This window comes from Anguilla anguilla, chromosome 8 (assembly GCF_013347855.1).
Source record: "Anguilla anguilla isolate fAngAng1 chromosome 8, fAngAng1.pri, whole genome shotgun sequence".
Taxonomy (NCBI): Eukaryota; Metazoa; Chordata; class Actinopteri; order Anguilliformes; family Anguillidae; genus Anguilla; species Anguilla anguilla.
Window position 1 is genome coordinate 14,967,492 of NC_049208.1, and position 15,274 is coordinate 14,982,765.

The 15,274-nt window shown below is 47.7% G+C and overlaps 1 protein-coding gene across 21 annotated transcripts in view; it reads left to right on the top strand.

Annotated features, from left to right (window-relative positions):
• The window catches only part of LOC118234703 (histone-lysine N-methyltransferase 2C-like), a 110,612-nt gene that overhangs the window by 71,895 nt on the left and 23,443 nt on the right, over positions 1–15,274 (top strand). For 12 of the 21 annotated variants that reach the window (XM_035431456.1, XM_035431451.1, XM_035431472.1 and 9 more), the window contains 13 exons: positions 1,082–1,201; positions 1,321–1,451; positions 3,063–3,264; positions 5,063–5,167; positions 5,544–5,591; positions 8,423–8,560; positions 8,852–8,884; positions 8,977–9,117; positions 9,613–9,763; positions 10,719–10,933; positions 11,065–11,138; positions 11,981–12,187; positions 12,810–15,215. In XM_035431456.1, the coding sequence (XP_035287347.1) occupies positions 1,082–1,201; positions 1,321–1,451; positions 3,063–3,264; positions 5,063–5,167; positions 5,544–5,591; positions 8,423–8,560; positions 8,852–8,884; positions 8,977–9,117; positions 9,613–9,763; positions 10,719–10,933; positions 11,065–11,138; positions 11,981–12,187; positions 12,810–15,215 (3,971 nt within the window). The remainder of the gene's footprint in view (positions 1–1,081; positions 1,202–1,320; positions 1,452–3,062; positions 3,265–5,062; positions 5,168–5,543; positions 5,592–8,422; positions 8,561–8,851; positions 8,885–8,976; positions 9,118–9,612; positions 9,764–10,718; positions 10,934–11,064; positions 11,139–11,980; positions 12,188–12,809; positions 15,216–15,274) is intronic. The other 9 variants (XM_035431466.1, XM_035431470.1, XM_035431458.1 and 6 more) reach the window with 8 other exon arrangements.

Genomic DNA, 15,274 nt, shown 5'->3' on the forward strand with positions numbered 1-15,274 from the left:
CAGCTTTCCTTCTCTGAAAACCCAGTCTCATCAGTGTAAGCAGTCTGTGTGTGAAACTGGTTTCTATCACTGCCTGAATCTGTCATGTGATCTCTGCACTGAAGAGTGTGTTGTATTTTCTTAAGTACACCTGCATTGTTAATAGATGGATAGGTGGATGGATAGATAGATAGATAGATAGGTCCATTTACAAGGACAAACCTCTGGCTGTTGAATGTAAGGTCTTCATTTGGAAAGTATGACAGAGGTTTATTTGGGAATGGGTTTGCTCTTTCTTTGCAGTAGTTGGTTTTGTTGAGCGCGTACATTGCGGAACCATAAATAGCCTTAATGATGAGGCGGCCTTGTTTGTTATATGGTTTCTTTCTGCTGTGGAACTCTTTCTTTCTCCTAAGGTACTGCCCATTTTGCATCCTTTGATCTCCGAAGCAATTAGAGTGAGAAAGAGCGAGGGAGAATGAGAGCCAGAGAGAGACCTCATTCTTTTATGGCCAATGCTTTTGAAAGATATAATAAGGAGTGTTTATTTTTCCCTTGGGTCAAAACAAAAACATTTCTCCATTGCTGTCACATGTGTCCTCTAGACCAACCAGGAGCGATTGTTAGTTTCTGTTCAAATAAAATAATGGCTAGTAATACCACAGTCTTGCTCTGTAATGCTGAGCGGGGGTGGGGTGGTTTCCATTGACTGAGTATACCTCATATTGTTAGTGTGGGGAGTTACCTTTATCCGTCTGGAGGTGATGTCAGTTTTTTAAGGCCTGAACATTGAGTTTCAAAATGTATTTCTTAATTTAGTTTAAGTCTTGTACTTTTAGTTTTGAGCTGGAGAGGTCTGTTGAAAACCTTAAACTATGGATGTAGTTTGGTCTTATTGGACCTGAAATGTTTCCCGAGGGGCATACAAGCTGGTTGCTGAAGCATGTTTCTGGGACCTGGGGCTTGCATGTCACCATAAATAATGACTCCTCTCAGCGGCCATAATGTCTGGAGTCCTGGTGTTGTTGTGCTTAATTCCTAGACTCCTGGGCTGGACTGTGTTTTCCCAGCTTTTCTGACTGTATCGGTTTTCCCTCCGTAGGCATCGGCGGGTTTATGGTGCGCCAGAGAAGCCGGGCAGGTCAAGGCAAGGCCAAACGCTCCCTCTCCAGGAAGGACTCCTCAGGGTCCGTGTCGGAGAACCCACTAGGGAAAGATGAAGGTAGGCGCTCGGGGATCGCTTGCTTTTGCCTGAGTTCAACAATCTAGAATCTTCCCTGAGTGTTTATGGTAAATGATGAGAGCCCTGTTGAGAGACCGGTTTGGTCGTGGCTGTGGCAGGTTGGAGCGAGGCGTTGCCGGACACGCCGGTGGAGGAGAACGTGCCAGGGTCCGAGTGTCTGGAGAAGGCCAAGAAACGCTACCGCAAGAAGAAAACCAAACTGGAGGAGGCTTTTCCCTCCTACCTGCAGGTGGGCTTCCACAAGCAAACACTCACTGTCCTCTTATTAATCAGTCTTCTTTATTTCTCCATTTATATCATAATTAATATACCATATTATTGTGTAACAGGTTGCAGGAATTCATTCTGGCACAATGAGCAGCCCTGTACCTTCTATTATTTAAAAATGTGATTCTTTATAAATTTGCTTTTTGGTATCTGAGTGCATCAATTCCTTTATGACTTTGGTGAGTATGGTTTGTTAGTGAAGTTAATGGTTTAAGGTAATAACCATGCTTGAGGCTGAGTGACTTGTTGCAGGAGGCTATTCTTTTACTGAAAGGCTTTTCACGGCCTGAATTTAGTACATACTTAATCAACAAAATGGCCGTCAAACCAAATGCCTTATTTTTTTTTAGAACCTTTTAGCCTCTCAGATTAGTACTGAGAGACTAAGAGGTTCCTTTCTTTTTGTGTTTTTTTATGTTTTATTATTTTAGTAAATTAGTATTCATTATTTTACATGTTATTTATCGCGGTTGGGCTGAGGAAGATTGTCTCGCTGGCGGATTGATGTGGCTTCATTGTGAGGCAGCCTCCCGGAGGGGCCGGTCACATGGTCCGCAGCATACGCTGGCCGCAGTTAAAGCGCTGGCGGAGGAAGCGCCCGTCTCTTTCGCAGGCCCGCCATTGAAGAGCCCTCATTTGCTCCGAGCAGACGTTCACAATGTCTTCTCAAAAGCACTTCTGTTTGCTTTTGAATGAAGAGATTAAAGCTAAATCGGAGATGAGAGACTGCGCTTTTGTCTTCTTTTTTTTCCCCCCTTTTTTTGTTGCGTACGCTCGTGCGTCTCGTTCGAACGCGAGGCGGAACGGGCCCGCACTCGCCAGACTCGCTCCGCCTGCCGCTCGCCGTTCGGTGAGCGAGGGGCGCGTCGAAAATAGGCGCTCTCCCCCCATCAGCTTCAGAATGAAACTTAAAGGGCCTCAGCGGAGGGAGGGCATTCATGGGTTATTTAAATGGGGATGCGTTTAAAGAGCTTTTAAAGAGCGGGTTCGGAGGGGGAGACGACGCAGATGCCGGTCAGCCAGCTGCAGCGGGTGCGTTTGTGGCCGAGCTTTTGCTTGTGTTCCTTGTGTTCCCAGCTTCAGAAGAGGCTTGTGTGTGTATATATATCCCAGGGTCCACTGCAGCTGTCAGCAGTGTTCTTTCAGCCCCTCCCTCCCCATATACACCTCTGAGTCTTCACTGTGGGTTTATAGATCTCTCACTTTTTAGTGTAAAACCAGTGTGCACCAAACACTTGTTCTTGCACGGCTTGGGACTTGTACTATAATTGCATTTGATTGTGAGTGTTCTCCAAAAGAATGACGTTGTTATTATTATTGTTAGTAGTAGTAGTAGTAGTAGTAATTGTAATAGTAGCAGTACCAATAGCAGCAGTAGCAGTATTTAGTCATTAATCTTAACAGTAACAATAATAAGAAGAAGAATGAGAATAATAATGAGAGCCTGGCGTTGGCAGGAAGCTGACTGAATTAGAATAGGGGTTAAATGGTGAAGAGCCGAGTGGTGAGTTGGGCTCATAGGGCCTGCTTTAATTACAGTGCAGATCTGATCCCGTTTGATTGGTCTCTGCAGGAAGCCTTCTTCGGGAAAGAGCTGCTGGACAAAAGCAGGCAGAGCAAGCAGGCCCTAGAGACGGGCCTCTCCGACGACGACCGCAGCCACGGCCACGCCCACACGGACGGCAAGCCCTCGAGCGCCAGCTTCCTGGACCCCTCCTCGGACCCGCTGCTCAGCGCCGCCGCCACGCCCGCCTCCACCAAGCCCGGGGCTCAGAGTACGTTCCCGCCGCACGCACGAGCAGATGCACGCGCACGCGCACACACATGCACATGCACACGCACACACACACACACACACACACACACACACACACTCGCGCACACACACACACTCACGCACACACACACACTCACGCGCACACACACACTCATGCGCACGCACACGCACACTCACACACACACACACTCGTGCGCACGCACACACACACACACTCGTACGCGCACACACGCGCGCGCACGCACACACACTCACGCACACACACTCACGCACACACGCACAAACACGCACATGCACACGCACACACTCACGCGCACACACACACACACACACACACACTCACGCACACACACACGCACACGCACATGCACACACTCACGCACACACACACACACATGCACGCACTTGTGCGCACACACACGCTTGACCTGTCTCCTTCACAAATGTTGCTGGACATGCCCCCCTGTCCCCCAGCAGTGCCCTGTCAGGAAGAATATACCTGCTCAATGCACAGAGCGTACTGCAAGGAGGGATAATTAAGTTTTTCTCTCGCTCTCTCTCCCGTCTCCCTCTTTCCTTTTTCCATTTCACACTCTCCCCCCCTCTCCCTGTTGCTCGCTCTCTTTCTCTCTCTCTCTGTCTCCATCTCGCACTCTTCCCATCTCTCCATTTATGTGCTCTCTCCCTCCTCCCTCCCCCCTCCCTCCTTTCCTCTCTTTCCCCACTCTCCCTTCCTCCCCCCTCCCTCTCCCTCCCTGCCTCTTCATTTAGTAGGAGCTGAGCAACATGTCCTTGCCCCCTCGCCCCTTGAATCAGAGATGACGCACCACTGTAATTACTTTTGCTGACTTGCTTTGTCCATTTTTCAACCAATATGAACACCGCCAAGCACTGCTTGGTCTTTAACCACCATCAGTACACCGCACAATTCCAGTTAATATCGCTTCATAAACAGGCTAATAACATAATCTTGTTTCATTCTTTCTATACTTACAGGGCAATTTCACAGATCTTCACCACCAAGTCAGAACTAGATTATGCGATTGGAAAATTTGTTTACCCAGACTTGTTTTAGGCCTTGATAACAACTGCTAATCCCAGCGCTGCAGTGTTGTCTGCCAGAGCAGGCAGATTAGCATTTAGGCTACATCCTCTGAAATGCGTAAAGCCAGCTGCTACTTGCCTTTCCTGGTGGAATCCACCAGCTGATCTGCGCAGACCTCTGTTGCCGGGCCGACCGGGGCAGTCGCGCCCTGGCCGATCGTGCGTCGCCCTGTCTCCGCCCACGGTTGCCGCGGGCGGCCTGGCCACCGTTCAGGTCCAGAATATGGGGTGTGTCACGGCACAAAGAAAGAGTGGCAGAGCCTCACCCCAGCCTCACAGAAACCAGCCATTTTGCCATTTTGCCATTTTGCCATTTCAGTCTCGTAAACTCATTGTGTCAGGTGGTTTCCCCCATAACACAAGAGAAAGCATGCCATAATGCATGCGTTTTTACTTTCTGTCTGTGATAGTGCCACCATTTGAAGAGTCGGGCGGTACCCCTGAACTTTATGAGCTAAGAAAACAGAATAGTTTTATTTTGCTTTTTGGGGGGGGGGGGGGGGGGGGGGGTGGTTGGGTGGAGTGGAGGTGTGTTGGCTTTCAACTACTTGGCAGTTCAAAAATAGCCACGATACAATGTTGTTATTGGGTTCAAGGTTTGCAGTGTTATCAAGGAGAGCAGTGTTCTCCGAGGTGGGTGAGTAGCTCTTACGGAAGGTCTTATGAGTGCGTTTGTTTGGCTCCGCCCCTAGCCAACTCTGAGGATCCACTGGAAGACCTTTCAGAAGTGTTGAACACTGACGCTGACATCCTGGGAATGCTGTCAGGTGACCTGGGGAAACCGACCGATGATTCCGGTACGCTGACTGTGGCATCGTTAGACACATTCGGTTACTCTCTCTGAGTGTTTCCTTTTTAAATCCCTGCAGCTGTCTGAGCCTACTGTCGAGCCAAGTTTTTACATACTGTTTTATTTACACCCTACTGTTCCCCCTCTGAAGCTGAACTCACATGACTTTGTTTTGCTCGTGATCTTTTCATCTCTTCAGTTTTGCAACCAAAAAATATAGTTTCTTTTTTTTTTTCTGTGCCTGTGCTTCATCTTTAATGCTCTTGGATTGGCGTTTTTATTGGGTGTATTTGCATGGGTTTTTTTTAACAGTTTGTTTGTACTGTTTTCCTTCTCATTTCATTGTTTTATTCACCCATTTTATCTGGTTTGGGTTCCTGTAGGTCTTGATTTATGCCCTTTCCAGGTCGAGAACCCTCCCTCTCCATTTGGTAAGAGATGAATCCATGGCCTACCCATGGCTTTCAGTAGTCCCCGCCTCTCTTCTGCCTGTCAGCTGGTCCTGTGCTTACACGCTTTCCCAAGCTCCTCCCCCATCCACTGACGCAGTAGCATTGCGGTGTTTTGTGTTGCTGCTGTGCAATTCACCAACTCTGATTAACTGCATGTTTCACTAACCTTTATTTTTATCGAAGCTGTGGGTGCCATGCTGGAAATATTTCTGATTACCTAAGGCAGGGAGGCGTTTTATTAAATGAAGCCGTTTCTGTTTTTTTTTTTCGTTTTTTTTTTTTTTAACCAGTGAACTCAGTTTTTCTTATTATATTTTAAAGGCCTTATTAAAGTCTATTGTGCAAATGGACGGATGAGTTCAAGGGGAAACAAATTCCAAACTTTCGGTTCAGTTTGAGTGCAGTCTAAAAAAAAAAAAATCTTGCACAAAGCGCCGTCCTCACTAAGCACCACCAGTGCTGCTCCCCTGCAGAAGAATAAAAGCCGCAAATGCAATTTCTCATAAGTGCTTGGCCAAGGACACGCTCCCATTCAGAGCTCAGAATGAGCAGTCCAGTGGCGGGTAATTTACAGGATGCGAAACGTCAATATCGCCTTCCATTTTCTGATCACGGCCAAGGTTCGGTGATGGGCGTACGCTCCCGCAAACACACACACACACATATACACACACACACACACACACACACACAACAGCTGAAGGAATAAGCATTCAATTCCTGGAAGTCCTCAAAGGCCTTGGCCAATAACAAGCAACTAGTCTGTATAGCTTGATTCCTGCTATGTAAGAAAACAGCCTTCACAGCTAGCAGTTGCTGCGTTTCTGACCACGCAGCCAAAAGATACATTTTTAAGCGGCTTTTTGTTTTTTAAGGATGGTGTATTTGGACAGATTGTGTCAAAATGTGCCTGTAAGTGCTGCAGGAGCAGAAGTGCTGTAGCAGAAACTGTTCTTTCACCCTGCGTCACTCTTAGTCAGTGCCTGTGATCTACTCTTGTGTTTCTTTGTTATCGATGAAGTGCCTTTTAATCATTTTGAGTCTGAATGCTGATAAGGATCAGACCAGCTCTGATACTGCTCTAAGGGAAGTTAACCTAGCAGTCAAGTGTGGAGAGATCAGCTAAAGCCTGATATGAGATCATTAATGGCCAATTACAGATTACAATGGACGTAATGTGGGTGTACTTGTGGGTGAAATTGGATTGAAGGAAAGAGTTTGGTTTGACCTAATGAGAATTTCAGTCATTCTTGTCAGAAACATTACTCAGTCTTCTCCTATATTTATAGCTAGTTGGCTATAATTGTCAGAGTTTCTTGTCACAAAGCAGAAACGCATAGAACAAGATCATCTAGTCCTTGTCATTCAAAGCATTATCACAATGCTGAGCCATCTGTTGTGTCATGGCAGCAGGATTTAGGCTATGTCCAATGGGTAGTGTCCCCAAAATCTTGATGTTGTACCAGCCTCAAACTGCTGAATTATGAGTTTAACTGAAAACAAAGATTGCCCCCGTTATAAACATATAAAAACAAGCCATTATTGTTCATATCTGTGTGTGAAATCAAAAGGCTGTTAGTCTCTCTATCAGAATTTTTCTACCTTCATACACCCCCCCCCCCCACCCCGCCACCCCCCCACCCACCCCCCAGCAGCTTTTTGATTAAACAAATTTTCAACTTGGGTTGGAATGTATGTTATTTATGACACTTATCAGATGTGACAATTATTTCATTGCATCAGCCCCACAATTCGCCCAGTACATTTCCTGCCATTCTTAAGATATATGCATAGTATGCATTGTTTTGGTTGTCAAAGACTCCAACTCCCAGCATCCCTTCTGTGAAGATTTCATACACCCTAAATAAGTTTCAGAGAAATGCCCACTACCAATAATTTCTTAAAATCAAGAAGCAGCGGACATACTGTAATCATAGTATGTGTGATTTAGTCAGATTGCAGTCCAATGCAGACAGATTATTATTATTCTTGACTTGTCTGGAATAGAATAACTATCATACTCCCAACCCCCACCCCTGCTAGACCTTTTTGGGTTAAGAATTTGAGTAAATATGACACATTGCATGTAGATGACACACACTGAATCAAATGCTTTTCCAGGCTGCCAGTTTCAAATGCTGATGGCCTATTCCAGAATACCTGAATGTAAATGTAAAACTTCTAAATGTGAAACTCCAAATAGATGCATGTACATGATTTATTGTCATAATATATTTATAGTTTGAAGGGATCAGCTCCCTAGGTGCCCTTGAAAACTTGAGCTTCCTTGAGTCATGTTCTCAGGGTCAGTAAATTCAGCCATGTGACATAGCACCATAAGCTAACACTATACCACACATCTCAGGATTTATGATGAAAGCAGCCATTACTGTTAATCAAAGCAGCTTACTGCATGCTGTTTTCATTGATTGAGTCCCCTATTCTGTATGCGTAATATGGGTTGATGACATGGTGCCAATTAATAAGGGGTTGAATGTGTGCTCGGTTGACCAGATTTTGAAAAGTGTTTCATATCATCACCCGCGAAAAAAATAAAAACATCCCGAAGTGGTTGTTTAATCAGATGAGACGAAGGCCAAGCTTCTCTTCTCCTGGCCGCCATGTGCCTTAGAGGGCATGTAATTTATCACCCAGATAATAAATTTCAGATCAGCTCTCGGTTGCTGTAGTCTGCTACTGTGATTGCTTTGCCGGGCCTGAGTGGGAAAATAAACGTGGACTCCTTGCGTGTGTGTGTGTGTTTGTTTGTTTGTGTGCCCTTGTGTGTGTGTGTGTGTGTGTGTCTGCAGCAGGCCTGGACATCGGTCCCATCACGGACGATTCGGCAGCCACGCCCCAGACCCTCCCTACCCGCGGCCCTCGCACCCTTCCGGAAGAGCCGCTGGACCACATCCTCAGCCCAGAACTGGACAAGATGGTCACTGACGGTCAGCAGGAGAGAGGCTCCTTTTTGATTTGCCTTTGTTTCTCCTTGTGAATGTAAACTGATCAGCTACAACTGTCTAAAGCACTGTACGTATGTGAGAATAGCTCCCCTTCTACTGAGATGTGCTGAAGACCATGTACTTTTTTTTTTACTTTTTACTTTTAGAAACTAAGAGAATAGGAGGAATTAGGAAGATGCCATTTTGAGATGTGTGAACATGAAGCGTGAATGTGGTGATTAATGTGCTAATGTGTAGAATGTCTCAGAGTAATTCTCAGTTTTCTTCCTGCAGGTGCCATTCTCAGCAAACTGTACAAAATTCCAGGTGTGTTTTCCCGCCTTGTGACCGTAATATGTAAACTGGGTAAAACACTGCGAGGGCTATAGCTAAATGACTCCGCTGTGCCCCCTCTCCAGAACTGGAGGGTAAGGATGTGGAGGAGCTCTTCACTGCCGTGCTGAGCCCCACCCCCAGCCAGCCTCCTCAACTGGTTCAGCCCCCGCCTTCTACCGCTGTCCCACCTCCACCAGGCCCCGCCATGCCACTGTCCAACCCAGGTACACTGCTGCACCAGAACCACCCAGGAGAAGCACTTCCTTAGCTGTGCTCCTGGGCTGAACATCTTTGGATCAGCTGTACCTGCGCTCTTTAGAACCATGTGATGTCACAGTGGCTGGTGATGAGTCTTTCTATGGAACGTGATGAGTCTTTCCATGGAGTGTGATTCATCTTTCTATGGAAAATGCTCTGAAAGTTTTTTCAAAGCCTGTGATGCTTTGCCGCTCATACACGGTGCAAACCTGTCATTGGTGTGAACTTTCATGAGACACCTTTGGGAAAATCACAGGGGATTTGAGTTGGTGAGTGGAGGGTAAAAAATTGTATAGGGTTGAGTTGTGCATTCTTTGTCAATAGTCTGTGTCTAAGAGGATCAGTTTTCGTGGTATTCATGGTTGTTTCAGGGTTAAGTGTTTAGTGGGCGGTGATTTAAAAGGACTACAGATTTTTTTTCATTAATTCTAAATCGTTTTCACTATTTTCTGCCCTCAAAGGCAATGGCATGTTTCCTCGGATGCCGATGATGAACGGCATGATGGGACATGGACCCCACTTCCCGGCGACGCCCCTGAGCCCTGGAGCTGGACCCTGCGTCTCCACTTCCTTCTCTCCCCTGCATAGGCTGCCCTTCCCTGATAACGCACGGTAAACCTCAATCCCATCACTTCAAACTCTCCCTTTAGTCATCCTTCCCAAAACTAAACCTTTTCTCTGTAATGTGTGTGTTGCTGATTTCCCATGCTAATTGCTATATTTAAAAAATGCATATTAAACAGCAGAGGGCTCTGTCATAGGCCTTTGGCAGCACTCTGAAATCACTCACTCAAATTTCTAGGTGTATTCCTGAAGCGTGATGCATAATCCGTGTGCTAGTTCGACTTCCACCCCACTTACACATTGCTGCTCTAGATATATTTCACTGGGTTCATGTAGTTTTCCGTGAACAGTGTCTCTCTGAAGTGGACTAGCCCGGTCTGTAAGATGGAAGCTTGCTGGGGTTTCCAGACCTTTCTCAAAATGCTTCCACGCTTCCACTGTTTACAGCCAGCGTCAGATCATCACATCCACATACTAGGTCATTAGCAAGTCATTTGCCATTGATGCATAAAGAATGTTTTTGTGCTAAGAAGTTTATTTCCACTCACTGTATTGAGGCATAAGTGGTTTAGCCACAGCCCTTCTCGGGGGAGATTTACAGTGCTTGAGGTAATTATGGCAGATATTGTACAATGTAACAAAAATGGAACTAAATAGTAAAAAAAAAACTGAAATAAATAGTAAAGACTTCATTTTAGTCTGCCAAGAACATGCCTTGTGTTACACTGGAGATGTGGGTGATATGGTATTAAATTAATTCAGGGCAAATGAAGTTCAGAAGAATCTGATAAACTTTAATCAGATTATTGTGGGGGAGCTGGAGCGCGAGGGGGTAAGATAATCATGGTTACAGTATTCAGGCGATTGTATCTAAATAAATATCAGGCACTCAGTGTCCCATGTGTACATTTGGAGTTAAAAAATTAGTAGATGCATTTAGTTTTTCTAGTGTATGATCTCCTAGATGTGATTCATAAGGAGTGGTGGTAATTGTGTTCCGCAGAGATAAGAAGTTTAGTCCAATGGGGAGAGACGGACCGGGCCCCTGGGGCACGCCTGGCCCTGCCCCTCCCCTGGAGGGGGAGGCGGACACTATGTCCAACGCCCAGAGGAGTACGCTGAAGTGGGAGAAGGAGGAGACCCTGGGGGAGATGGCCACTGTGGCCCCAGTCCTCTACACCAATGTCAACTTCCCCAACCTCCGGGACGAGTTTCCCGGTGAGTCCCTGGGGCTTAGCCTGCCTGCCAAACCACTGCCTGGAATGCAGAACCAGTGGTTTTTTTTTTGTTTGTTTGTTTTTTTGTCTGTTCTAAACGATCTCCTTTTAATCTTTTTATTTCTGCCTCAGACTGGTCTACGAGAGTTAAACAAATTGCCAAATTGTGGAGGAAAGCCAGTTCCCAGGAAAGAGCTCCATATGTGGTAAGGCACCTTCTATTTTATTATTATTATTATCATCATCCTTTTAAATCTAGCTCACTTTCTAGTTCCGGAAGTCAAAAAATTGTAAATTAAGAAGTTATGAATTTGAAGTGATTTGACTTGACAAATCCGTCATTCCAGGTCAGTGCATCTACCTAAAAAATCCGTGTTACATTTTACCCCAGGTTTTGCCCCGCTCCCCCCTATTGCTGAATATATTTCTTATTAGTCTATCATGAGGTCACTCGGGAAATGCTAATGCTAGTGTTTGCACATGGTTTTGTTCTTTGCAATTTTGCGTTCCTGAAAGCGTTTCCGGTCCCTAGAGTATTTTATGTCTTTGCTTTTGAAAATTTGTCCTATGGGTTCTGTGCTTAAAAGACAGTACTTCAGGCAGGGTGGTGGGGGGTTCCAGCAGCAGTGTCGAGAATGGACTTGAAAATATGTCTGACGGCGCAATCTCTTTTTCTCCCTGTTGTGTTTCTAATAACTTCTGTTTTAAATGTCCCCATTGGCCTCAGGCTAATTTATGAGGGGCCTCAGTAGACATGTTCTCCACACATTGTGAGGAATTCTGCAATTCAGTGATTAACAAAGGAATCACACTTATCACCACTGCCACTCACAGTGCCTCCAATAATTAACTTAAATAATAATGGAATGAATTTATCTAGCAGGTGGAAAATTCAGGGGACTGTACTCAAGGGATTCAAAATTCTATTTTTAAAAGCTTAGCACTTTTGCTATCTTTGTGTGACGGTGGAAAAGATTTTTTGCCTTGCGCTAACAGAAATGCTCGCTCTCTCTCTCGCTGTGTGTTTGTGTGTGTGTGTGTGTTTCAGCAAAAGGCCAGGGATAACAGGGCTGCCCTTCGCATAAATAAAGTTCAGCTGTCAAATGAGTCTATCAAACGGCAGCAGCAGCAGCAGCAGCATCCACAACAGCCACCGGACACCTTTGACCCCATCGTTCCCATGGAGACGGACCTTTTCAAGGACCCACTGAAGCACAAGGAGTCTGAGCACGAGCAGGAGTGGAAGTTCCGACAGGTGGGGAGAAACGCTGGGCATGTGCTGTATGTACTGCCCAAGTGGAACGCCCCCTAGCAGTGAAATTTGTGAGCAGCTGACTGCAGCTGTGCTGTGAAGTGCTGCTTTTCTGGTTCTCTGGTTATTGTGGCCCATAACAGTGATTGCACAGGGCTTAGAGCTGGAATAACATGAATCAACAAGCCGTAACTGAATACTTCTGGTGCTGCGTAGACTCCCAGTTGTCGGCTGTCAATAAAAGTTAAGTTAAATCTAAAGTGAGAACCTGTTAAGTAGCAGCCAAAAACAGCAAAGTAGGAAAATTCTCTATATCTATATGTTTTTGGGGCTTTGCAGCCAGGCAACTCCAGTGATAGAAAAGGGACCGGAAAGGGACTCTTGTAATGTCCCAGACAAAGCACTGCTCTGCCATAAGCTTGTCAAGAAGTAATAAGACCCACTGAAATTAGAGAAACAAAAAGTAGAATTGCAGGATGAATAAGTTACCAATGGAGCACTGTTCAACTCCTCCTTGCAAACGTTCATGTGGAGTGAGAGTTGTCGGGCATTTCACTAGCCCAGTTCTAATACAGACAATATAAATAAAATGATAATTAAACAATGTGTTTTCTTTGGCTGACAGCAAATGAGGCAGAAAAGCAAGCAGCAAGCCAAGATTGAAGCCACGCAGAAGTTGGAACAGATGAAGAGTGAACAGCAGCAACTGCAGCAGCAGCAGCAGCAGGGCAGTAATCCAGATGGGGAAACTCCTGGCAGCGGCAACCAGAGTCCTGTAACTCCTCAGGGGAGCAATGGGAATGTGTCCCCCATGCAGCAGACCTCATCCAAAGATGGGTTCGCCAGACCGCAGCTACCAGGGCCATCGACGCCAGGTTCTACTGATGACGTATTCCTACGGCCTCCTCCCCCTCCCCCCGCAGGGTCCCGGACACCGGCCCAGGACACCTGCCTGCAGGGCCAGTCATCCCAGCCACAGTCTCCGCAAGTGTTTTCCTCCCCCAGTTCATCTGGGTCCAGACCATCCTCCCCGTGGGATCCATACGCCAAAATGGTAGGGACTCCACGGCCACCACCCTTGGGGTCGAGTACACCCCGGAGGAACTCTGAGTCCGGTAAGTCCCCACGATCTCTGCCAGAGCAGCAGGAAAGAGGGCGACCTTCGCCAGCTCATGAGTCCTTCGGCTCGCCAACATCCATGAGCAGTGACCCATACGCAAAGCCACCTGACACACCCAGGCCTGTGGCAGCCGCAGACCCATTTTTAAAACCCATGGGACCCCCCAGGCCAAGTCCCGGCTCTGAACAACATGGAAGGCAGGCAATGAGCTCCATAGCAGGTGAAACTTTCGTCAGGCCAGCACTTCGAAATGAGGTCTACCAACGGATGCCACAGAACAAAATGATCTTGTCGGATCCGTACTCCAGGCCTCTTTTGACTCCTATCCCTGGAAGCAATGAGTCCGGCTCTGTGTCTGTGTTCAAAATGCCAATGCCACCGCCTCAATCGCAAGATCTCTATGGCTCCATGATTTCTGCCCCACGCCGCGGGTCTATTGACCCATACGAGAGACCTGTGCTGACCCCCAGACCACTGGATGGAGTCTCTCAAAATCAGCCAGGCGATCCATATGCACATCCTCCCCTCACTCCCCGTCCATCAATGAATGACTGCTTCCCCAACCCTCCAAGGATGGTGCGCCTCCCACAGGGCAACCCCTTCACCCAACCTGGTTCCCGCGAACCTCCAAGAGATTCATATACTCACGCTCCTTCTACCCCAAGGCCTGATTATTCCCAATCCATGCCTGACCCCTATGCTCAACCGCCAGGTACTCCGCGACCCTCATCTGACCCCTATGCCCAGCCGCCAGGTACTCCGCGACCCTCATCTGACCCCTATGCCCAGCCGCCAGGTACCCCACGACCCCTACCTGACCCCTATGCCCAACCACCAGGCACCCCACGACCCCTACCTGACCCCTATGCCCAACCACCAGGCACCCCACGACCCTCATCTGACCCCTATGCCCAACCACCAGGCACCCCACGACCCTCATCTGACCCCTATGCCCAACCACCAGGCACCCCACGACCCTCGTCTGACCCCTATGCCCAACCGCCAGGTACTCCACGGCCCCTACCTGACCCCTATGCCCAACCACCAGGCACCCCACGACCCTCTTCTGACCCCTATGCCCAACCGCCAGGTACTCCACGGCCCCTACCTGACCCCTATGCCCAACCACCAGGTACCCCACGACCCTTGCCCGATCCTTATGCCCAACCTCCTGGCACCCCAAGGCCTTCATCAAGCCTGTACGCTCAGCCTCCCCCAGCCAGTACCCGTCCAGTTGCTGTGGAGCAGTACCTACAGCAGCCTCCCAATCGAAAGCCGTCCCCCTCACATTCAGCAGACCCTTACGCCCAGCCTCCCGGCACCCCAAGGCCCATAGCAGGAGAGAGGTTCTCTAAATCGCCTGGCAGCCAGAGAATCTCTGACCCCTATGCCCACCCTCCAGGGACCCCGAGACCTTTGAGCAATGACCCGTATGTGCAGCCACCCGGGACACCCCGACCAGTGCTGAGCGATCCCTATGCACAACCTCCAGGAACTCCAAGGCCCGGAGCAGGCCCAGATGGGTTCAACAGAGCAATCATAAGGCCTGGGTCCACATCTAGTCAGGACCCTTTCTCACCACCTCAGGCTAGAATGCAGGAGACCTTTGTACGTCCAGCTGCCCCTGGCTCTCAGACACCAAAGCATTCTGGGATGTCAGACAATGGATTTTCTCCGTCTCATCTGCCTAACCAGACGCCTGTGCATGATCCCTATGAGCAGGCCCCCATGACCCCACGGCCACCATCTGGGGAAAGGCTCTCTCATGACATGAATGATCAAGGGATGTCGCAGGAGGGAAGCTCCCAGGATTTGGGCCATTTCTCAACCCTTTCGCAAAGTACTGGAACACCCTCTGAAGCACATAATGCTGGACCAGCAGACACAGAAGAGAAGTTCAGACAGGTTCAGGTAAGATCTTATAAGTTATTAGTTTGTTCTTCTCATAAGCACATTCTCATCCATTTAAC